Source organism: Mobula birostris, chromosome 19 (genome assembly GCF_030028105.1).
Source record: "Mobula birostris isolate sMobBir1 chromosome 19, sMobBir1.hap1, whole genome shotgun sequence".
In the NCBI taxonomy this organism is placed as follows: domain Eukaryota; kingdom Metazoa; phylum Chordata; class Chondrichthyes; order Myliobatiformes; family Myliobatidae; genus Mobula; species Mobula birostris.
In genome coordinates, this window is record NC_092388.1 from 68,949,104 (window position 1) to 68,973,953 (window position 24,850).

Consider the following 24,850-nt stretch of genomic DNA (forward strand, 5'->3'; position numbering starts at 1 on the left):
ACATCAGTGGATAAGCTGTCTCCAGAGACAGAGACAGAAAGATCTAGAAAGGGGAGGGAGATGTCGGAAATGGACCAGGTAAATTTGAGGGCAGGGTGAAAGTTGGAGGGAAAGTTAATAAAGTCAACGAGTTCTGCATGCGTGCAGGAAGCAGCGCCAATGCAGTCGTTGATGTAGCGAAGGAAAAGTGGGGGACAGATACCAGAATAGGCACAGAACATAGATTGTTCCACAAACCCAACAAAAAGGCAGGCATAGCTAGGACCCATACGGGTGCCCATAGCTACACCTTTAGTTTGGAGGAAGTGGGAGGAGCCAAAGGAGAAATTATTAAGAGTAAGGACTAATTCCACTAGATGGAGCAGAGTGGTGGTAGAGGGGAACTGATTAGGTCTGGAATCCAAAAAGAAGCGGAGAGCTTTGAGACCTTCCTGATGGGGGATGGAAGTATATAAGGACTGGACATCCATGGTGAAAATAAAGCGGTGGGAGCCAGGGAACTTAAAATCATCGAAAAGTTTAAGAGCATGAGAAGTGTCACGAACATAGGTCGGAAGGGATTGAACAAGGGGTGATAAAGCAGTGTCGAGGTATGCAGAAATGAGTTCGGTGGGGCAGGAGCAAGCTGAGACAATAGGTCGGTCAGGACAGGCAGGTTTGTGGATCTTGGGTAGGAGGTAGAAGCGGGAAGTGTGGGGTGTGGGAACTATAAGGTTGGTAGCAGTGGATGGGAGATCCCCTGAGCGGATAAAGTCGGTGATGGTGTGGGAGACAATGGCCTGGTGCTCCTTAGTGGGGTCACGATCGAGGGGTAAATACTAGGAGGTATCCACGAGTTGTCGCTGTGCCTCGGCAAGGTAGAGGTCAGTATGCCAGACTACAACAGCACCCCCCTTATCGAGGGGTTTAATAATAAGGTTAGGATTAGTGAGGAGGGAGTGGAGAGCAGAGCATTCCGAAGGAGTGAGGTTGGAATGGGGACAAGGTGCGGTGAAGTCGAGACGGTTGATGTCCCGTCGGCAGTTAGCGATAAAGAGATCCAGAGCAGGCAGAAGACCAGAGCGGGGTGTCCATGAAGAAGAAGAGGGTTGAAGACGGGAGAAGGGGTCATCGGTGGGGGTGGAAGAGTCCTTGCCGAAGAAGTAGGCTCGGAAATGGAGACGGCGGAAGAAAAGTTCCACATCGTGGCGAACACGGAACTCGCTGAGGTGTGGGCGAAGGGGGACAAAGGTGAGGCCCTTACTGAGGACAGAGCGTTCTGCCTCCGACAGTTGAAGGTCGGAGGGGATGGTAAAGACCCGGCATGGATGAGAGCTGGGATCAGAGGGGGGAGGGGGGAGGCTGGGGGTGTCAATGGAGAGGGGAGGGTTGGGGTGAGAGGAAGATGGAGCCTCTGAGGGCCCAGGAGTTGACGGTGGGATCTGAGGAAGACGGGGCTGCAGAGTGGTGGTGGGGGAAGGGGAGACGGGAGTCACAACAGCAGCACGTGAAGACCCGGCCTGGAGTTCAAGGCTGGAGTCGCAGTTGGTGGTTGCGCAATCGCTGTGAAGGTGTCCATGGTCGTTGCTGGAGTCCGGTTTTGAATGTGCCCTGAGGTGTTGGAGCCAGCGAGATCAATGGCAGAGGCAATCTGAAGTTCATGCCTGCTAGTTTCATGGTCAGCAGGCTCTGGAGTCCGTAGATGTAGGATCTTGCAATCTTTGCCTAACATGACAAAGTCAAAAAAACGGCGATTGCAGGCGTGAATCCGACGGAGGATGAAATAACAGGTAGGACCATTACAGACGGCGAAGAAAGTGTCCCGAAGGTGTGGAAGGGTCTGGGATAGGGACACCAAGTACCTCCTCATGGCGGAGAGAGTCGCCTTCAGAGCTTGACGGGAGAAGCGGCGAGAGGCAGAGTCAATAAAATGTGAGTACCTGGGATCCTCAGAAGGTCCAAATTGAGAGGCTTGGAAACGAATCCTAAAGCCAACTGGAGTAAGTTGGCGACGGAGGCACGTTCCAAGAAAGGATATATGGCTGTGATAGCGAGTCTGAGTAAAAGTGTGGTCGAAAAGTTGAAGAGCCGAAGAAATTACAGGTGGGGAGCAGTGAGAGATGGTTTCACTGAACTCCTGTCGAAGAGAGGATCTAAACTTCTTCAGTGTAGGCATCACCGGAAGAGCCTCTTCCAAAGAGGTCACTTGATTTCCCCCCCCCCCCCCACGTATTACCTGAACATGATAAAAGGGGGCCATTTGACCCAACTCTACCCAGCCCTCAGACCACCCAGCCAGTTTCACTCCCCAGGGTATACCTTGTGCAAACTGCCCAGGGACAGGAACAAAAGCCATACTGAACCTGTAACTGAGCAGTAGTGGCTGAGCACTCTGTGTTTTTTCTTATTTTTGCGTTTCTACCTTGCAACTTTTTGTTCGACACCAGGGCAGTGTCAAAAACCACCTCTTCACAAAATCTGACCCGGGATTTCAAGCTTCCTTTAATATCTGGACATCAAGCTTCAGTGCAGCAAAACACCAAACACATTGTAAACAGCAAAAGTATATGTGAAATTAAATCTTGGAGCAAAGTTGGTGTGGAGCATACAGAAACCAACCTGACTTTGCTGAGACTTTCAGAGACTGGTTTGAATTGAGACATACACATATTTCATCTGGGCTGCCCATACATAGTCTTCAACAGCATGTTCCCAGTGCTGCAGAAAACCACCAAACCACAAATCATTGGCACTGCTCATTCAACAACCTTCATATCAAACATTGGCAAATATTGATTAGATGAAGGATGCAAAGCTCAATACTATGAAAGTTCAAAGTTCAAAGCAAATTTATTATCAAGGTACACCTATGTCACCATATACAACCCTGAGATTCAGAATCAGAATCAGGTTTAATATCACTGGCATACGTCATGAAATTTGTTAACACAGCTGCAGCAGTACAATGTAATACATGATAATATAGAAAAATAAATAAGTAAATCAATTACAGTATATATATATATGTATACTAAACTGTTAACTGCAAAAACAGAACTAATCTAAAGAAGTGAGGTAGTGTTCATGGGTTCAATGTCCATTAGGAATCAGATGGCAGAGGGGCAGAAGCTGTTCCTGAATCACTGAGTGTCTTTCTTCAGGCTTCTGTACCTCCTACCTAATGGTAACAGTTAAAAGAGGGCATGCTCTGGGTGATGGGGGTCCTTAAAAACGGACGCCGCCTTTCTGAGGCACCATTCCTTGAAGATGTTTTGGATACTGCATGATGCAGCCTGTCAGAATGCTCTCTATTGTACTTCTGTAGAAGTTTCGGAGTGTTTTAGGTGACAAACCAAATTTTCTCAAATTTCTCATGAAATATAGCCGCTGTTTTGCCTTCTTTATAGCTGCATCGATATGTTGGGACCAGGTTAGATCCTCAGAGATCTTGACACCCAGGAACTTGAAATTGCTAACTCTCTCCATTTCTGATTCCTCTGATTTTGGCTCACGTTCCCTCGTCTTACCCTCACTGAATTCCACAATCAGCTCTTTGGTCTCACTGACATTGAGTGTAAGGTTGTTGCCATGATACCACTCAACTAGCTGGTGTATCTCACTCCTGTATGCTAACTTGTCTCCATCTAACATTTTGCCAACAACGGTTATATCATCAGCAAATTTATAGATGGTATTTGAGCTACACCTGGCCACACAGTCATGGGTATAGAGAGAGTAGAGCAGTGGGCTAAGCACACACCCCTGAGGTGCACCAGTGTTGATTGTCAGCGAGGAGGAGATGTTATCACCAATCCACACAGAATGTGGTCTTCTGGTTAGGAAGTCGAGGATCCATTTGTAGAGGGAGGTACAGAGGCCCTGGTTCTGTAGCTTATCAATCAGGATTGTGGGAATGATGGTGATAAATGCTGAGCTATAGTCAATAAACAGCATCCTGAAGTAGGTGTTTGTGTTGTCCGGGTGATCTAAGGCATGTGAAGAGCCATTGAGATTGTGTCTGTCGTTGGCCTATTGTGGCGATTGGCAAATAGCAGTGGGTTCAGGTCCTTGCTGAGGCAGGAGTTCAGGCTAGTCATGACCAACCTCTTAAAGCATTTCATCACCTAAGATGTGAGTGCTACGGGATGATGGTCATTAAGGCAGCTCACGCTACTCTTCTTGGGCACTGGTATAATTGCTGCCCTTTTGAAACAGGTGGGGACTCCCAAACATAGCACTGACAGGTTGAAAATTCCTCATACTCATTTTCTTACTGGCATACTCAGTAAATGAATAAAACAATCAATGAAAGACCTCTCCAACCAGGGCGTCCATCTAACCTGTGTGCATCGGACAACAGACTGTGCAAATACAAAAGTAATCATAGACAGATGAACAAATAAGCAAACAAACAAATAAACAATAAATACCAAGAACCTCCTTTACTCCCTGTGTCGCCACCTACAGCTCCAATCTGCTAATTAAATTTGCCGACAACACCACATGGATTGGCCTAATCTCAAACAATAACGAGGTGGCCGACAGGGAAGACGTCATCTGTCTGACACAGTGGTGTCAAGAAAACAACCTCTTCCTCAATGTCACATAAATAAAGGAGCTGGTTGTGGATTACAGGAGGAATGGAGACAGGCTAACTCCAATTGACATCAATGGATCTGGGGTCGAGAGGGTAAATAGTTTTAAGTTGAGGAAGTTTGGTATGGGCCCCCAAATCCTAAGAACTTTCTACAGGGGCACAATTGAGAGCATCCTGTCTGGCTGCATCACTGCCTGTTATGGGAACTGTACCTCTCTCAATCACAGGATTCTGCAGAAAATGGTGCGGACAGCCCAGTGCATCTGTAGATGTGAATTTCCCATCATTCAGGACAGTTACAAAGACAGGTGTGTAAAAAGGATCTGTAGGATCATTGGAGACCCGAGTCACCCCAACCACAAACTATTCCAGCTGCTACCATCCAGGAAACGGTACCGCAGCATAAAAGCCAGGACCAACTGGCTCCGGGACAGCTTCTTCCACCAAGCCATCAGACCGATGAATTCACGCTGATTTGAGTATATTTCTATATTACATTGACTGTGCCATTTATTATAAAATTATATATTACTATGATCGCACATTGCATATTTAGACGGAGACATAACATAAAGATTTTTACTCATGTATGTGAAAGATGTATGAAATAAAGTCAATTCAATTCAATTCATGAGATGAAGAGCCCTCGAAAATGAATACAAGAGAGGTGATTATCTCAGTTATTCTTAAAGAGGGTAAAGATAAACTAGGATGTGGTAATTACCGGCCAATCAGTGTTCTTAATTTGGACTACAAATTATTTACATCTATATTAGCTGGTAGACTGGAAAAGCTTCTACCTGGCCTCATCCACTTAAACCAGACTGGATTCATTCAGCAAAGACAAACTCAGGACAACAGAAGGAGAACTTTACACATACTAGAACAGGTTATTAAGAACGGGACAGAGACAATGGTAGTGGGATTAGACGCTGAGAAAGCTTTTGATTCAGTTAGTTGGGTGTTCTTATACAGAGTTTTAGGAAGATTCCGCTTTCAAGAAAATTTTACTAAAGTACTCGACTTTATATGACAGCCCTACAGCTCAAATTAAGATAAATGGGGACCTCTCTCTTTTATTTTAGAGACAGGAATAAGAGAGGAATGCCCAATTTCTCCTCTCCTCTCCTTTTTGCACTATACATTGAACGTCTTGCCAACTAATAAGACAGAGCAAAATTGTAAAAGGTATCAAGGTGGCAGGGATTGAACAGAAGGTGGCGCTATTTGCGGATGACGTTTTAGTCTATTTGAGTGAACCAGAAAAATCATTTATAGGATTGTTTACACTGTTGGATGAGTTTGGGAAAATATCAGGTTATAAAATTAATGTAAAGAAAATGCAGGTTTTGTCCTTAAATTATACAGCATCCAAAAAACTGCAGGATACATATCATCTTAAGTGGGAAGCTAAATCATTAAAATATTTAGGAATAACCCTGCCAAAAGATCTTTCAACATTGTCACAGGTAAATTATGGGCCATTAATTTCAGAGATAAAAGCAGATATACGTAGGTGGAATCTTATCCCCTTTTTAAGTTTAAATTCAAGGATAAATACCATAAAAATGAATATTCTCCCTCGGTTACTTTACCTTTTCCAGACTTCACCTGTGGAGGTGGACGAGAATCAATTCAGGGAATGGGACAAATGGATTTCCTGCTTTATCTGGCAAGGAAAGAAACCTAGAATCCGATTTAACACCTTACAGTTAGGAAAGGAAGGAGGAGGTATGGCACTTCCTTGTTTGAGAAATTATTTTTATGATTCACAGATAACCCCTCTGTTATATTGGTGTAATAGGGAATATAAGGCTAAATGGAAGGAAATAGAATTTGGATTGATTGACAGTTTTCCTCTACAGGCCTCAATAGCTGACAAAGGATTGATGGCCCAATTGGAAAAGATTAAAAACAGCTGAATAAATCTCACATTAAAAGTATGGCAGAAGGAGGCTAATTCATGTGGAATCAATAACATGTTAAAACTTTTCAGATGGTGTGCTTATGATACTGAATTTCTTCCCAGCACAGGAGATAAAAGATTTGAACTGTGGATAAAGAAAGGTCTTACAACCTACCTCTCATTCACACATAAAAGTGTATTACAAAGTTTTCAATCCCTGCAGGACAAACATGGCCTAGAACACAATGACTTTTATAGGTACCTTCAAGTATGACATCAGGTTAACCAGAGTTTTAGATATACAGACTTATCAACAGTAGAATTAGAATTTTTCAAGATTCTGAATTCAGCTTACAGTTCAATACCAAGTAAATCAATTTCTCAATTATATAATGCCCTCTCTCATGCCAAAAATGAAAACACATTTTATATTAAAGAGAAGTAGGAGAAAGAAGCTGGGTTGGTACTTTCTTTCAGAGGAGGCTTGGGGGAAAATATGCAGCTTTCGGTGGTCTTCGACTAACTCTTTGACTTGGAGAGAACATTGTTAGAAAAATACTATAAAATACTTCATGACCCCATACCAGGAAAAATATAAAGACACAAACGTGGCATGTTGGAGAAGGTGTGGCTCCAAGGAGGCAAATCATTTCCATATTTTTTGGGATTGCCCTAAATTAAGTTTATATTGGGAAAGTATTCACAGAAGATTAGTTAAGGTATTTAAGACTCAGATACCTCTGAACTTTGAGACTCTCTACTTGGGGCATGTATTATTTTTGGAACAGAAGAAAGATATAAATCTGCTGCAGGCCCTTTTAGCAGCAAGTAAGAAATCAATCACCAGAAAATGGTTAAATCCAACATCACCTACATTAGAAGATTGGCATGAAATCATTTTGGAAATATTTAAAATGGAAAGGATGACCTACTCTTTGAGAATTCAAAAGGGAAAATTTTATCAAATTTGGAATAAATGGATTGAATTTATAACCCCAGAGCGAGCAGACTTTAGATGACTCTCCTAATGATTTATACTGTTTATCTCACCAACATAGTAATAGTGTTAACGTAAGCACCCTTGACTCGAATGTTTACTGTTCTTTTTTTTGGAAAATGTGGAACTAATACAAGAAAAGATCTGGGGAAATTTTGGACCAGAAGAGATACATGGAAATTAGTATTCAACCACTATTATTAATATTTTTGATAACTATTATCATTATTTAGTTTAACAGAGTTGAATTACAATTGCACATAAACATCTATTTGAGTGCCTGATTATTTTCTATATTATCTCAATGCGCACTTGTGAATGTACAAATTAATATAGATTTACTCACATAAAAAATGGAACAGGTTATATATGTTTAAAAAAAAGTTTATGTATTACTTGTGAATACCTTATCCAAATAAAAATAAAATTAAAAAAAAGAAGATGAATACACAAGTTGTGGAAACACTTCAATGATGGGACAAGTTGTGTGGTTCGAAAGCCTGATAGTTGAAGGCTAATAACCATTCTTGAACCTGGTGGTGAGAGTCCTGAGGCTCCTGTACCTTCTTCCTGAAGGCAGCAGTGAGAAGAGAGCATGGCCTGGGTTTTGGGGGTCCCTGATGATGGACATCACAAGCTGCGTGAAAAATGTCACAGATGGTTGTATCTCACCTCTGCTCCCAAGCAAGCTGCTTCTTCAAGAACTCGGTTTACATAATACAGAAGATAAATGGAAAGTGAACAGCTGGATGATACAAGTGACTGTGGGTAATGATCAAGGCAACACTGTCCCCAACTGTTGAGAGAGTATGCTTGCAGTTAGAGTCTGACACATCTACTGCAGGCAGGTGAGAGTGTCTTTGAAAATAAAAATCCTAGCCTGTCAGCCAAGCCTTACACGCTGCAGGCAGGTTAAATTGCTTCATCCAGAGAACTACTAATCCCAAAGGACATTATACGTGTTGTCCAAATGAAACAAATATGTTCAGTTCAAAAGATCACAACATTTCTTTAAACCAATAACCAGTGAAAGGAAATGTATTTGTTGAACCACTGGTAACATTGCTAACATTTTCTATACGTACATCCAATTTGTAGAAAACAGCAGCATTTTCAAATAAGCAAAACCTAACATTTTTACTACTTTCTATAAAAAGCAAAGGAAAAGGGGTGGCACAGTAGCAAACTGTTAGCACAATGTGTCACAATACAGGCGACCTGGGTTCAATTCCCACGCTGTAGGAGTTTTGTATGTTCTCCCTGGGATTGCATCGGGTTTCTCCCAATTCCCACGCTACAGGGAGTTTGTATGTTCTCCCTGGGACCGCATGGGGGTTCTCCCAATTCCCACGCTATAGGGGGTGTGTCTGTTCTCCCTGGGACTGCATGGGGTTTCTCCCAATTCTCACGCTATAGGGAGTGTGTATGTTCTCCCTGGGACTGCATGGGGGTTCTCCCAATGCTCCAGTGTTGTCCCACAGCCCTGCCAGTTGGTCATTATAAACTGTCCCGTGATTAGACTAGAATTAAATCTGGGGATACTGGGTGGTACAGCTCAGAGGGCCAGAAAGGCCAACTCCGCACTGTATCTCAATTTTTTTTAATGTTATAACTTATTAGGAGGCTGGTATCATCTCACAGCACTCAAGTTCAATCTGGTGGTGTTTGCACGGAGCTTGCACATTCTCCCTGTGACCATTTGGGATTCCCTCAGGTGCCCCAATTTTCTTTCCCATTCTAAGGGCGCACAGGTTGGTGGGCTAATTAAGCACCGTAAATTGCCCCCAGTGTGGAGAATGGGGAAGTGGATAGACAGACTGGCTTACTGTTAGATAATTGGGGAGACAAGAATGACAAGGATGGAGTGAGATTATTATTGATACACTTTTTGGAAAATGACCAGTTAAGTAGCTTCAGATCCTTTTTGTTATGTCTTTAATATGCAGTTTACTAAACCCCACTAAGTTCAGTACAAAGGCTGAATACCTGACGAACAACACATAGGAAACCCCAAAGATGTTTGATTTGATTTACATGCCCAACACCCCCTGCCAGCTTTCAGTTTCCCACAAGAATGAGATTTCTCCCAAATCTTACAAGGTAAATGCCATCAACCACTTACGCATGTATTTTAGTGTCTCTTCTATTTGTTCATTGGTGAGGTCGATATTAACATCTGGAGATATGAGGGGTGTATGAAGCCAGTCGTCATAATCATAACCATAAATTGTATCAGCTCTTAGCTTGTAATGAGGCAGCTGTTCTTCCAGGAGACTGATGATTTCAACTTCCGGAAGGTTGGTACTGTTGCACACATCTGATGGAGAAAGCAAAAGGGGAGTGTTATTTCAGGAGGCTTTGGAAATAACCTAGGATATGGGTAGGGGCAGGCCTCTTTGCCCTGAATCTACCCTGGCATTTCCTTGGCTGCTAGTTGTGAAGTCCCAGTGTTTGTTGCTGGCCTTAAAGAAAGTTGTAAACATCTCCTGATTTCTGTGGTCCCACCACTGCCCTCCTGAAGTAGTTCTTGTCAAGAAACAGTTAGAGAGATCCTCAAACTGCTTCAGCAGCCAAATACATGAAAGAAATCCCCCAGAATCCAAAATCAGGCAGGAAAAAGAGAAAAACATTTCATTAATATTTTTAAAGCATGCAAATTATAGATGGAGCCAAGCATACAGTACCTAAATACAAATCAGATATACTTGACATGATCCATGAGATAAGAAGGGAACTAGGCAGTGTAGCACCTGCTAGCAACATGAGTGGATTTACCACCTCCGCACCAGCTTCAATGGTACAGGACAAGAGCTGCAAACTCAAGCAGAGTGGACATGGATAGTTGCCTGTCCTGGGCCCAGCACATAGGAAAGCACTTTACTTTCCAAAGAGGGTAAGGGGATTCAGCACATCAGCGAAAACACTAACAAACTCCTGCAGATGTACTGTTGAAAGTATCCTGAAGAGTTGCATCATGAACTGGAATGGCAATTCAAAAACATAGAAACGCAAGAAACAGCAGAGTGTAGTACTGGGGTAGAGTTGACATCATCAGCATCTCTCTCCTCATCTACGTGAGGAGGACGACATCCATCATCAAAGATCCCCACCATCCAGCCCATGCCATCTCACGGCTAACTTCCAGCAGGAGGTACAAAAGCCTGAAGTCACACACCACTAAATTCAAGAACAGCTACATTCCTTCAACCATCCAGTTCTTGAACTAAAAGCACAACACTCATCACATATCATTACAGCAGCAGTGTGACCACTTCGGTCATTTGGCACAACAGTGGACGGTTTCATTCTGATTGTGTTCTTTCTTGTAAAACATATTATGAACAGTAATTTTGTTAAATTGTGCTTATCTTGTGAATGCTGCTGATCTGATGCTATGTGTGTGACGCTGTTGCATGTAATTTTTCTTTGGAACCTGTCAATTTGACTTTGATATCATGAACCTGAGTGCATGAGGAAGGCTTTCAACAAGGGAGATAAATCAACAAGATTAGAGCACATGGGACTGGGATAATATGTCAGAAGCAGAAGAAAGCCCGTATTCAGGGCTGTGGCACTGAGTCTGGCTTCATAACTCAGAAGGGAAGTGGGGGGGGGGTGGCAAGCTGTAGTGATAGGGGATTCATCAGTTAGGGTAGGGGGACAGACAGGAGACTCTGTGGATGATGGTACATTGCCTCCCAAGTACCCAGGTCACAGACATCTTGGATTGAGACCATAGCATTCTTAAGCAGGAGGGTGAGCAGCCAAACATCATGGTTCATGTCAGTACCAATGACACAGGTAGGTCCGACAAAATGAGTTCAGCGAGTTAGCTGACAGGACCTCCAGGATTGTGATCTCAGGAATGCTACCCGTGCCACATGCTAGTGATGTCAGAAATAGGAAGTTAATACAGCTTAGCATGTGGCAAAGGGTGCTGGAAAGGCTTGAGATTTTTGGATAATTGGGCTCTCCTTCAGGGAAGGTGTGGACTGTACAGACGGAATGGTATGCACCCGAACAGGAGGAGAACCATCATCCTTGAGTGAAGATTTGCTCATGCTGCTCCAGCAGGTTTGAACTAGAGTTGCGGCGGGGGGTGGGGGGGGGGGAGGCGGGAACCAGAGTGCCAGGGCAAGAAGTGCAGTGTCTGTGGGGAAAGATGTCATTAAGCCTACACACAAAGACAGAAATCTAAATGATAAGCACGGTAGGGTTAATGTTCTGAGTTGTGTCTATTTCAATGCAAGGAGTATTGTAAGTACGGCAGATCAGCTTAGAGCATGGATGAGCGTGTGGAATTATGACATTGTGGCCTGGTTGCAGGAGGAGCAGGACAGGTAGCCCACTGTTTATTCATTTCCATAGATGTTGCCTGACCTGCCGAGTTCCTCCAGCATTTTCAGTCTTTTGTTTTGGATTTCCAGCATCTGCAGAAATACTTGTGTTTATCGCTGTTACGGGAGTCTGTTGTTTTAGACATGATACAGCAGAGTGGATGGGGTGGATGGGGTGGGAGGGGTATTACTAAAATGTGATGGAAATGCTCAGACAGAACAGCCTAGAGGCCTGGACAGCTCATCTACTGATGCTATATGAGTAAAGCTGAAGACTAAGAAAGCTATGACCATGTTAATAGGATTATATTGTAGGCCACTCAAGTCAGCAGAATTAACAGGAACTAATTTAGATAGCAGACGTTTGCAAGAAATGTAAGAACGAATATGATAGTAGGTGATTTGAACTTTCAACATGTTAACTAGGACTCCCATACTATAAAAGGGATAGATGGGAGAGAGTTTGTCAAATATGTTCAGAAAAGTTTCCTTAATTAATATATAGAGGTCCCAGCTAGAGATAGTGGGACATTGGATCTCTGATTGGGAAATGAGACAGGGCAGATGACAGGAGTGTGTGTTAGGTAACACTTTTGCATCTAGTGATCATAATTCCATTAGTGTCAAGATAATTATGGAGAAGGATAGGTCCAGTTCTCAGGTTGAGATTCTAAATAGGAGAAAGGTCAATTTTGATGACATCAGAAAGGATCTGGATAGTGGATTGGGATGGATTGTTTTCTGGAAAAGGTGTACTTGGTAAGAGGGGGGCTCTTAAAAGTGAAGTTTTGAGAGTACTGAGATTGCATGTTCCCCTCAGAATAAAAGGCAAGGATAATAGGTTTAAGGAACCTTGGCTTTCAAGAAATATTAAGAAAAAGAAGGTGGTGTATAACAGGTTTTGGCCGCAAGGAACAAATGAGGTACTTGAAGAATATAAGAAATTTAAGAAAACGCTTAAGAAAGAAACCGTGGTGTACAAAGTCTGTTGTAAATCTAGTCAAGAAGAACTTACGAAAGGTGATTGTAGGGATGACTTGCAGCGGACTGAAAAGCTTGAGCATGTAGATATTCAGAAAAAGGATGTACTGGAGCTTTTAGAAAGCATCAAGTTGGATAAGTCACCGGGACCGGACAGGATGTAACAAGGGAGGAGACTGCTGAGCCTCTGGCGATGATTTTTGCATCATCAATGAGGACAGGAGAGGTTCCGGAGGATTGGAGTGTTGCAGATGTTGTTCCCTTATTTGAGAAAGGGAGTAAGGATAGCCCAGGAAATTACAGACCAGTGCGTCTTACTTCAGTGGTTGGTAAGTTGATGAAGAAGATCCTGAGAGACAGGCTTTATGAACATTTGGAGAGGCATAATATGATTAGGAATAGACAGCATGGCGTAGTCAAAGGCAGGTTGTGTCTAATGAGCCTGACTGAATTTTTTGAGGATGTGACTAAACATATTGATGAAGGTAGAGACGTAGGTGTAGTGTATATGGATTTTAGCAAGGCATTTCACAAGGTACCCCATGTAAGGCTTGTTGAGAAAGTAAGGAGGCATGGGATAAAAGGGGACATTGCTCTTTGTGGATCCAGAACTGGCTTGCCCACAGAAGGCAAGGTATGGTTGTAAACGGGTCATATTCTGCATGGAGGCCGGTGACCAGTGGTGTGCCTCAGGGATCTGTTCTGGCACTCCTTCTCTTTGTGATTTTTATAAATGACCTGGATAAGGAAGTGGAGGGATGGGTTAGTAAATTTAGAAAACCTACAGCACAATACAGGCCCTTTGGCCCACAAAGTTGTGCCGAACATGTCCCTACCTTAGAAATTACAAGGCTTTCCTATAGCCCTCTATTTTTCTAAGCTCCATGTACCTATCCAAAAGTCTCTTAAAAGACCCTATCGTATTCACCTCCACCACCGTTGCCGGCAGCCCATTCCACACACTCACCACTCTCTGAGTAAAAAACTTACCCCTGACATCTCTTCTATATCTACTCCCAAGCACCTTAAATCTGTGTCTTCTTGTGGCAACCATTTCAGCACTGGGAAAAAGCCTCTGACTATCCACATGATCAGTGCCTCTCATCATCTTATACACCTCTATCAGATCACCTCTCATCCTCCGTCGCTCCAAGGAGAAAAGGCCAAGTTCACTCAACTTATTCTCATAAGGCATGCTCCCCAATCCAGGCAACATCCTTGTAAATCTCCTCTGCACCCTTTCTATGGCTTCCACATCCTTCCTGTAGTGAGGCGACCAGAACTGAGCACAGTACTCCAAGTGGGGTCTGACCAGGGTCCTATATAGTTGCAACATTACCTCTCGGTTCCTAAATTCAATTCCACGATTGATGAAGGCCAATACACTGTAGGTCTTCTTAACCACAGAGCCAACTTGCACAACTGCTTTGAGTGTCCTATGGACTCGGACCCCAAGATCCCTCTGATCCTCCACACTGCCAAGAGTCTTACCATTAATACTATATTCTGCCATCATAACTGACCTACCAAAATGAACCACTTTACACTTCTCTGGGCTGAACTCCATCTGCCACTTCTCAGCCCAGTTTTGCATCCTATCAATGTCCCGCTGTAACCTCTGACAGCCCTCCACACTTTTCACAACACCCCAACCTTTGTGTCATCAGCAAATTTACTAACCCATCCCTCCACTTCCTCATCCAGGTCATTTATAAAAATCACGAAGAGTAAGGGTCCCAGAACAGATCCCTGAGGCACACCACTGGTCACCGACCTCCATGCAGAATATAACATGTGTACAACCACTCTTTGCCTTCTGTGGGCAAGCCAGTTCTGGATCCACAAAGCAATGTCTCCTTGGATCCCATGCCTCCTTACTTTCTCAACAAGCCTTGCACGGAGCACCTTATCAAATGCCTGGCTGAAATCCTACTTCAGGGGTAGGCAACCTACGGCCTGCAGGCCAGATTTGGCCCGCGAGCGATTTTTCCTTATTCTAAGTGTTTCACGCGACCACACTGATGGACATGCATGGCGCCTTGTTACACTGGCCCCAGGTTCCGTTTTGTTCCAAACCAAACACTGGTATACAGGTGTCCCCCGCTTTTCGAACATTCACTTTACGAAACCTCACTGTTACGAAAGACCTACATTAGTACCCTGTTTTCGCTTTCAGAAGGTGTTTTCACTGTTACGAAGAAAGGCAGCGTGCGATAAAAGGAAGCGCGCACCCCGAGCAGCCGCTCTCCCCCGGATTCCGAACGGCATTGCTTAAACACGTTGCATTGAGCAGCCGTTAGCAAGATGAGTTCTAAGGTGTCGGAAAAGTCTGAAGGAGTGAGGGTGTTACACTTAGTGTAAAATTAGACATAATTAAGCGTTTCGATCGTGGTGAACGAAGCAAGGACAAAGTGAGTTTGGCTTGTGGAAGTTGACAAAGATGATGTTGAAGAGGCTTTGGCATCCCATGACCAAGAACTGATAGATGAAGAGCTGATGCAATTGGAAGAGGAAAGGATAACAATCGAAACCGAATGCAGAAAGTGAAGCAACTGCGTGAGATTTTTGCTGCAATGATAAAGTACGACTTTAATTTTGAAAGGGTACATAGGTTTAGGGGATATTTGCAGGATGGTTTGAGTGCTTACAAAGAACTGTGTGATAGAAAAATGCGTGAGGCTCAGCAGTCAAACAAGCCTTCCACATCAGCCACAGCAGACGACGAACCTTGACCTTTGACATCGAGGCAGGCAGTCATAGGAGAAGATGAGCTGCCTGCCCTGATCGACGATGAGATGACACCCCCGTGTCCCACCACCCCAGTGGTCCCAACCCCCGGGCCCTGGACAGATACTGTACCGATTCGCAGAGAACGCAGCGGTAGCTGGGAGGCACACAGAATATCTTTAAGAAAAAGCCGAAATAAACATGCTAATTAATTAGGTGCCGCCTAGCACGTAATTGTCGGCCTAGATCAGAGGCGATGCAATCGGCAATCGCCTCTGCTCTGCGCTGACATTTATGTGTCGGACAGCACCTAATTAATTAGCATGTTTATTTCGGCTTTTTTTTAATGATGTGCCTTGTGCCTCCCGGCTACCACCGCGTTCTTCGCAGCAATGTATCGGGTCGGCGGCCTGGAGGGTGGGGGCCACTGCACCACCCAGCCTGCGACGACTCAGTCTAACACACCATCATCAGTGTGTCAGTGTGCTCTGCGCTGTCTTCCCAATTCCGGTAAGTGATACTACACTGTACATACATTATTCCTACTTTATATAGGCTGTGTATTTTTACGTGTTATTTGGTAGATTTGGCAGCTTCACAGTTTAAAGGTTACTGGAGGGAGTGTTTATGCCAACAGCGCTTGCGTGAGGTTTTCTGCCGAGAGCGCTTGCGTGAGATCTTCACTACGGAGATCTGTGCAGGCAATCGTTGTAGAGAAGTATTTCTACTTTATATAGGCTGTGTATCTATATCATATCATTCCTGCTTTTACTATATGTTACTGTTATTTTAGGTTTTATGTGTTATTTGGCATGATTTGGTAGATTATCTTTGGGTCTGCAAACGCTCACAAAATTTTCTCAGATAAATAGATTGTAATTGCTTCTTCGCTTTACGACATTTCGGCTTATGAACCGTTTCAAAGGAACGCTCTACTTTCGGATGGCGGGGGAAACCTGTGTACAAATGACGGGAAGGCAGACTACCTTATTAATATGTATTAGATACTCTCTGTGCATTCGCCGGTTTTCAATGAGATCGTTCAAATTTGTAAACAGAAACAGTGTCACTGTGTTTTAACAAGAAATTCACGCTAAATATCCAGATATTTACATGTGCTACGATACTTGTTGAATAACTCGCGTTTCGAAATAAAATCAAAGAAAAAAATTCCAATGGCAATGAATACAAAATGCAGGAAGGTAGACACTGAGTGCCGAAATTTCCAAGACTCTTGGACACTAAATTACTTCTTCATCGAGCAAGCTGGGAAACCAGTTTGTATCATTTGCCTAGAAAATGTTGCTGTGAAGAAGGTAGCAAATATCAGGCAACATTACGAGATCCGCCATAGTGGAAATTTTAACAAGTTTACTCGGCAAGCAAGGAAAGATGAAGTTGAGCAAATGAAGGCTAGTTTCAGAAAACAAACGTCAATTTTTGCCAAGAAAAGCAGAGAAAACGAAGGAAATACCCATGCCAGCTACGAAGTCTCAAAACATATTGCAGAAAAGATGAAACCTTTTACAGATGGAGAGTTTGTCAAAGAATGTTTACTGGCAGTGGTGGATATTGTTTGTTCTGAAAAGAAATCTTTATTTGCATCTATCAGCCTGTCAGCAAGAACGATCACACGGTGAGTTAAGAAATGTCAGCAGATGTTAAATGTTGTTTAAGGGATGCCTGCAACGAATTGCAATTTTTTTCAATTGTGCTTGATGATTGCTCAGACTTGAGAGACACTGCTCAACTTGCAAGGAGTGACCTCAACTTTCAATGCATCATGTATCATGGTCATATGTTATATGTTTAAAGATTCTTTGTGTCCTTTTAATAGATTCAAAAGATGCCTTGATTGAAATAAATTGCAACTAAACTGAGTTAATTGATTACTAATTGGCATCCTTGGTAAAGCACAAATGATTTTCTAGCATGCGTTATTCATTAATTTGAGGCAAAACATAACTAGATGTATTTAAATGGATAATTCCCATATTTCAAGTTTTTTATGGCATTTATCTGGCCCACCGTCCGCTCATTAATACGTGATCCAGCCCAGAGAGGCAAAAAGATTGCTGACCCCTGCACTACATCTACTGCTCTTCCTTCATCAATGTGTTTAGACACATCCTCAAAAAATTCAATCAGGCTCGTAAGGCACGGCCTGCCCTTGACAAAGCCATGCTGACTATTCCAGATCATATTATACCTCTCCAAATGTTCAGAAATCTTGCCTCTCAGGATCTTCTCTGTCATCTTACCAATCACTGAGCTAAGACTCACTGGTTCAGCCACTTGGCATTCAGGATGAGGTAGTAAGTTGAATTCAACATTGGCTTCATGTGAGAAACCAGAGAGTGGTGTAAGATGGTTGCCTCTGACTGGAGACCTGTGACTAGTGGTTTGCCACAGGGATTAGTCCTTTGTTGTTCGTCATCTACATCAGTGATCTGGATGATAATGAGGTAAGGAGGATCAGCAAATTTTTGAAGTGGACAGCAAAGAAGAATATCAAAGTTTGTGGCAGGATCTGACCAGCTGGAAAAATATCAAGTGGAATTTAATGCACATTAAATGTGAGGATGAAACAGGGTGGGTCTGACACAGTATGGCACTGTATGAGGAGTGTGATCGAGCAGAGGGATCTGAGAGTACGAATCCATAATTCCTTGGAAGTGGTACCACAGGTAGACCTTTTGACACATATGCCTGTATACATCAAAGTATTGCATAAAAGACCAAAAGATAGAGGAACAGAATTAGGCCATTTAGCCCATCGAGTCTGCTCCATTTCATCATAACTGATCCAAGTTTCCTCTCAGCTCCAACTTCTTGCCTTCTCCCTGTATCCCAACATACCCTAACCACTCAAGGATCTATCAACCTCTGCCTTAAATATACATAAAGACCTGGCCTCCACCGCTGCCTGTCGCAAAGAATTCTGCAGATTCACTACTCTACAACAGTTCAGGTGGTATGTTAAAGTTGTATAAGACATTGGTGAGGCCTAACTTAGACCATTTTGTGTAGTTTTAGTCACTTATGTACAGGAAAGAAATGAATAAGATTGAGAGAGTACAGACGAAATTTACAAGGTGCCGAGATTTGAGGACCTCAGCTCTCAGGAAAGCTTCAATAGTATAGGATTTGATCCCCTTAACCCGAAGAGAAAGAGAGGAGATTTGGAAGAGGTATACAAAATTTTAAGGGATATAGATAGGGTAAATGTAAGTTGACTTTTTCCAGAGGTTGGGTGAGTCTAGCATTAGAGGTCATAGGTTAAGAATGAAAGTTGAAATGCCTAAAGGGAACATAAGGGGGAACCTGTTCACTCAGATGGTGGTGAGAAATGGCAGGAGCAGTGGTGCATGCAGGTTTGATTTCAAATGTAGGAGATGTTTAAATAAGTACTTGGACGAGGGGGACATGGATGGCTGTGATCCAGCTGCAGGTCAATGGGACTTGGCAGAATAATAGTTCAGCATGGCCCGTTTCTGAGTCATACTCTAAGAGTTCTGGTTCATATTGAAAATTGGTGACTGGGCACAATGAAAGTGATACCAATGACATTGGCAGGAAAAGGGAAGAGGTCCTGAAAACAGACAACAAGGAGATAGGAAGGAAGTTGAGAAGCAGGACGACAAAGGTAGTAATCTCGGGATTACTGCCTGTGCCATGTGACAGTGAGTATAGGAACAGACTGAGGTGGAGGATAAACGCATGGCTGAGGAATTGGAGCAGGGGGCAGGGATTCAGATTTCTGGATCACTGGGACCTCTTCTGGGGCAGGTGTGACCTGTACAAAAAGGATGGGTTGCACTTGAATCCAAGGGGGACCAACATCCTGGTGGAGACGTTTGCTAAGGCTATCGGGGAGAGTTTAATCTAGAATTGCTGGGGGGTGGGAACCAAACTGAAGAGACGGAGGAAGAGGCAGTTGGCTCACAAATAGAAAAAGCTTGGAGACAACGTGTGAGGGAGGATAGGCAGGTATAGAGAAGGGACGCGCTCAGACCAACAGCTTGAGATGTGTCTATTTTAACGCAAGGAGTATTGTGAACAAAGCAGATGAGCTCAGAGCATGGATCAGTACTTGGAGCTATGATGTCGTGGCCATTACAGAGACTTGGATGGCTCGGGGCAAATGGCTACTTCAAGTGCCGGGTTTTAGATGTTTCAGAAAGGACAGGGAAGGGGGCAAAAGAGGTGGGGGTGTAACACTGTTAATCAGAGATAGTGTCACAGCTGCAGAAAAGGTGGATGTCATGGAGGGATTGTCTACAGAGTCGCTGTGGGTGGAGGTGAGGAACAGGAAGGGGTCAATAACTTTACTGGGTGTTTTTCTTTATAGGCCACTTAATAGTAACAGGGTTACCAAGGAGCAGATAGGGAAACAGATCCCGGAAAGGTGTAATAATAAGAGCTGTCGTGATGGGTGATTTTAATTTCCCAAATATCGATTGGCATCTCCCTAAAGCAAGGGGTTTAGATGGGATGAAGTTTGTTAGGTGTGTTTAGGAAGGTTTCTTGGCACAATATGCAGATAAGTCTACAAGAGGAGAGGTGGTACTGATCTGGTATTGGGAAATGAACCTGGTCAGGGGTCAGGTCTCTCAGTGGGAGAGCATTTTGGAGATAGTGATCATAATTCTGTCTCCTTTACGATAGCATTGGAGAGAGATCGGAACAGACAAGTTAGAAAAGTGTTTAATTGGAGTAAGGGGAATTACGAGGCTAACAGGCAGGAACTTGGAAGCTTAAATTGGGAACATAATCTCAGAGAAAGGTACAGAAGAAATGTGGCAAATGTTCAGGGAGGATATTTGTGTGGAGTTCTGCATAGGTACGTTCCAATGAGGCAGGGAAGTTATTGTCGGGTACAGGAACCGTGGTGTACAAAGGCTGTAATAAATCCAGTCAAGAAGAAAAGAAAAGCTTACAAAAGGTTCAGAGAGCTTGGTAATGTTAGAGATCTAGAAGATTATAAGGCTAACAGGAAGGAGCTTAAGAAGGAAATTAGGAGAGCCAGAAGGGGCCATGAGAAGGCCTTGGCAGGCAGGATTAAGGAAAACCCCAAGGCATTCTACAAGTATGTGAAGAGCAAGAGGATAAGTCATGAGAGAATAGGACCTATCAAGTGTGACAGTGGGAAAGTGTGTATGGAACCGGAGGAAATAGCAGAGGTACTTAATGAATACCTTACTTCAGTATTCACTATGGAAAAGGATCTTGGTGATTGTCGTGATGACTTGCAGCGGACTGAAAAGCTTGAGCATGTAGATATTAAGAAAGAGGATGTGCTGGAGCTTTTGGAAAGCATCAAGTTGGGTAAGTCGCCGGGACCGGATGAGATGTACCCCAGGTTACTGTGGGAGGCGAGGGAGGAGATTGCTGAGCCCCTGGTGATGATCTTTGCATCACCAATGAGGACGGGAGAGGTTCCGGAGGATTGAAAGGTTGCGGATATTGTTCGCTTATTTGAGAAAGGGAGTAGAGATAGCCCAGGAAATTATACACCAAGGAGTCTTACTTCAGTGGTTGGTAAGTTGATGGAGGAGATCCTGAGAGGGAGGACTTATGAACATTTGGAGAGGTACAATATGATTTGGAATAGTCAGCATGGCTTTGTCAAGGGCAGGTCGTGCCTTACGAGCCTGATAGAATTTTTTGAGGATGTGATTAAACAGATTGATGAAGGTAGAGCAGTAGATGTGGTGTATATGGATTTCAGCAAGGTATTTGACAAGGTACCCCAAGCAAGGCTTATTGAGAAAGTAAGGAGGCATAGGATCCTAGGGGACATTGCTTTGTGGATCCAGAACTGGCTTGCCCACAGAAGGCAAACAGTGGTTGTAGACAGGTCATATTCTGCATGGAGGCTGGTGACCAGTGGTGTGCCTCAGGGATCTGTTCTGGGACCCCTATTCTTCGTGATTTTTATAAATGACCTGGATGAGAAAGTGGAGGGATGGATTAGTAAACTTGCTGGTGACACAAATGTTGGAGGTGTTGTGGAAAGTGTGGAGGGCTGTCAGAGGTTACAGCGGGACATTGATAGGAACTGGGCTGCGAAGTGGCAGATGGAGTTCATTTTGGTAGGTCAAATATGATGGCAGAATATAGCATTAATGGTAAGACTCTTGGCAGTGTGGAGGATCAGAGGGATCTTGGGGTCCGAGTCAATAGGACACTCAAAGCTGCTACGCAGGTTGGCTCTGTGGTTAGGAAGGCATATGGAGCATTGGCCTTCATTAATTGTAGGATTGAGTTTGAGAGCCGAGAGGTAATGTTGTAGCTGTATAGGACCCTGCTCAGACCCCACTTGGAGTACTGTGCCCAGTTCTGGTCGCCTCACTATAGGAAGAATGTGGAAACCACAGAAAGGGTTCAGAGGAGATTTACAAGGATGTTGCCTGGATTGGGGAGCATGCCTTATGAGAATAGGTTGAGTCAATTCTGTCTTTTCTCCTTGGAGCAACGGAGGACGAGAGGTGACCTGATAGAGGTGTATAAGATGATGAGAGGCATTGATCGTGTGGATAGACAGAGGCTTTTTCCCCAGGGCTGAATTGGCTAGCACCAGAGGGCACAGTTTTAAGGTGCTTGGAAGTAGGTACAGAGGAGATGTCAGGGGTAAGTTTTTTACGCAGAGAGTGGTGAGTGAGTGGAATGGGCCGCCGGCAATGGTGGCGAAGGTGGAAATGATAGGGTATTTTAAGAGACTCCTGGATGGATACATGGAGCTTAGAAAAATAGAGGGTTGTGGGTAAGCCTAGGTAGTTCTAAGGAAAGGAGATGTTCAGCACAGCTTTGTGGGCCAAAGGGCCGGTATTGTGCTGTAGGTTTTCTTTGTTTCTATGTTTCCAACACAACCGATCAACAAATGATACAATAGCGTCCTTACACACCTGGAGAAAAGGGATGCTTATACGAGAATGCTGCTCTTGGACTACAGTTCAGCATTCAACACCATAATTCCCTCTAGGATCAACAAGAAGCTTCACGATCTCGAACTTCACCCTGCCTTGTTTAGCTGGATCCTGGACTTCCCGTCAGATTGCTGGTAGATAGTAAGAGTGGTCTCCCTCACCTTGGCCCCTCTGACTCTCAACACAGATGCCCCTCAGGGCTGTGTACTAAGCCCACTCCTTTACTCTCTGTATACCCATGACTGTGTCCCACCCCCAGCTCCAACCTGCTAATTAAATTTGCTGATGAAACTATGCAGATTGGCCCAATCTCAAATAATAATGAGGCAGCCCTTTTGAATATTTGGTGCCCTTATTTACAAAAGATAAGATGGCATATTTAGTTGCTCCGATGATAAAGATGTTGGTCCCTTGGGGAAAGTAATAAATAAATATACTAAATTTATTTTGAATCCCATGGAGCATGTGGAAACCTTCCAATATCCAGGCAGCTCTTCTTTCTTTTTCTCTTTCTTTTTTCTTTTTTTTTTCAGGTAGGGGTATATATCAAGGAGAAGGGTTAAGGGGAGGGGGGAGGGTATATATTATCATTCTATGTGATCACTTTGAAAACTCAATAAAAATTATATTTAAAAAAAAATAATGAGGCAGCCTACAGAGAAGAAGTCATCACCCTGACACAGTGGTCTCAAGAAAACAACCTCTCCCTCAATGTGGCAAAAACAAAGGAGCAGGTTGTGGATTACAGGAGGAATAGGGACAGGCTAACCCCTATTGACATCAATGGACCTGAGGTTGAGAGGGTGAACAGCTTTAAATTCCTCAGCATACACATCACCGAGGTTCTCATGTGGTCTGTACACACCAGCTGTGTGGTGAAAAAGCACAACAGGGCCTCTTTCATCTCAGACAGATGAAAAAGTTTGCTACGGGCTACCAAATACTAAGAACTTTCTAGAAAGGCACAACTGAGAGCATCCTGACTGGCTGCATCACTGTCTGGTATGGGAACTGTACCTCCCTCAATCGCAGGTCTCTACAGAGAGTGTTGCAGAAAACCCGGCGCATCTATAGATGTGAATTGCCCACTGTTCAGGACATTTACAGAGAAAAGTGTGCAGAAAGGATCATTGGGAACCCGAGTCACCACAACCACAAACTGTTGCAGCTGCTACCATCCGGGAAACGGTACTATAGCATAAGAGCCAGGACCAACAGGTTCCGGGACAGCTTCTTCTACCAGACATTGACTAATTTATGCTGATACAATTGTATTTCTATGTTATATTGACTGTCCTGTTCTACATACTATTATAAATTACTATAAATTGCACATTTAGACGGAGACATAATGTAAAGATTTTTACGCATGTATATGAAGGATGTAAGAAATAAAGTCAATTCCATTCAATTCAGGAAAAATGCTATTAAGCTGGAAGGTATGCACAAGAGATTTAAAATGTTGTCAGGACTGAGATATGGAAAGAGATGGACAGGAGCCAGGAGAATAAGGAATGATCTGACAGTGGAGTATAAAGTTCCAAGGGGAATAGATAGAGTCAATGCACATAGTACTTTTCCAAGGGTTGGGGAATAAAGAACTAGAGGGCAGATTTCATGTGAGAGGGGGAAAGATTTGATAGGAACCCAGGGGATAACCTTTCATCACACAAAAGGTGATCAGAATAAGTAATAACCTGCCAGAGAAAGTGGTTGAGACAGGTACAGCAACAACATAGAAAGGGAACATGGTCAGGTACAACAACATACAAAGGGAACGTGGACAGGTACAACAACATACAAAGGGAACGTGGACAGTTACAACAACATACAAAGGGAACGTGGACAGGTACAACAACATACAAAGGGAACGTGGACAGGTACAACAACATACAAAGGGAACGTGGGCAGGTGCACAGATCGGGAAAGTTTTTAGGGATATGGATTAAACACTAGAAACAGGAGCAGGTGAGTTGGGAATCGTGGTCGGCCTGAATCAGTTGGGTGAAAGGCTCTATTTCTGTACTGTACGCCTCTAGGCAAACAAAAGGGCTTCGACCTTGGGTGTCAACGCAAGAGATTGCGCAGGTTGAAATCTCGCACAACGCAACATCTGGTGGGACATAGCAAGTCAGGCAGCTAGTATGGAGGGAAGAGAACAGTTGATGTTTTGGGCTAAGATCCTCCCCGAGTGGACAAGTGGGAGTGGGAGATGTACACTGCTATGTGGAGTCTAGGTGTCAGAAGCTGGAATCACTGCTGGGCAGTAAACTGTTAGCTTTGTACCAAATCAAATTTTGATCTGCCAGCAAACTGTTTTCTTCAGATAGCTAAAGGCTTTTTAATTGGAGGTTCTGGGGAATCTTAGCAATGCACTCAGTGAGTAACCATCCACTG

General features: G+C 43.6%; 1 protein-coding gene across 7 annotated transcripts in view; it reads right to left on the minus strand.

Moving 5' to 3' along the window:
* trak1a (trafficking protein, kinesin binding 1a) overlaps nt 1-24,850 on the minus strand; it is a 261,339-nt gene that overhangs the window by 121,181 nt on the left and 115,308 nt on the right. For all 7 annotated transcript variants that reach the window (XM_072283783.1, XM_072283779.1, XM_072283781.1 and 4 more), the window contains one exon: nt 9,602-9,796. In XM_072283783.1, coding sequence (XP_072139884.1) covers nt 9,602-9,605 — 4 coding nt within the window. In that variant the 5' untranslated portion in view covers nt 9,606-9,796. The remainder of the gene's footprint in view (nt 1-9,601; nt 9,797-24,850) is intronic.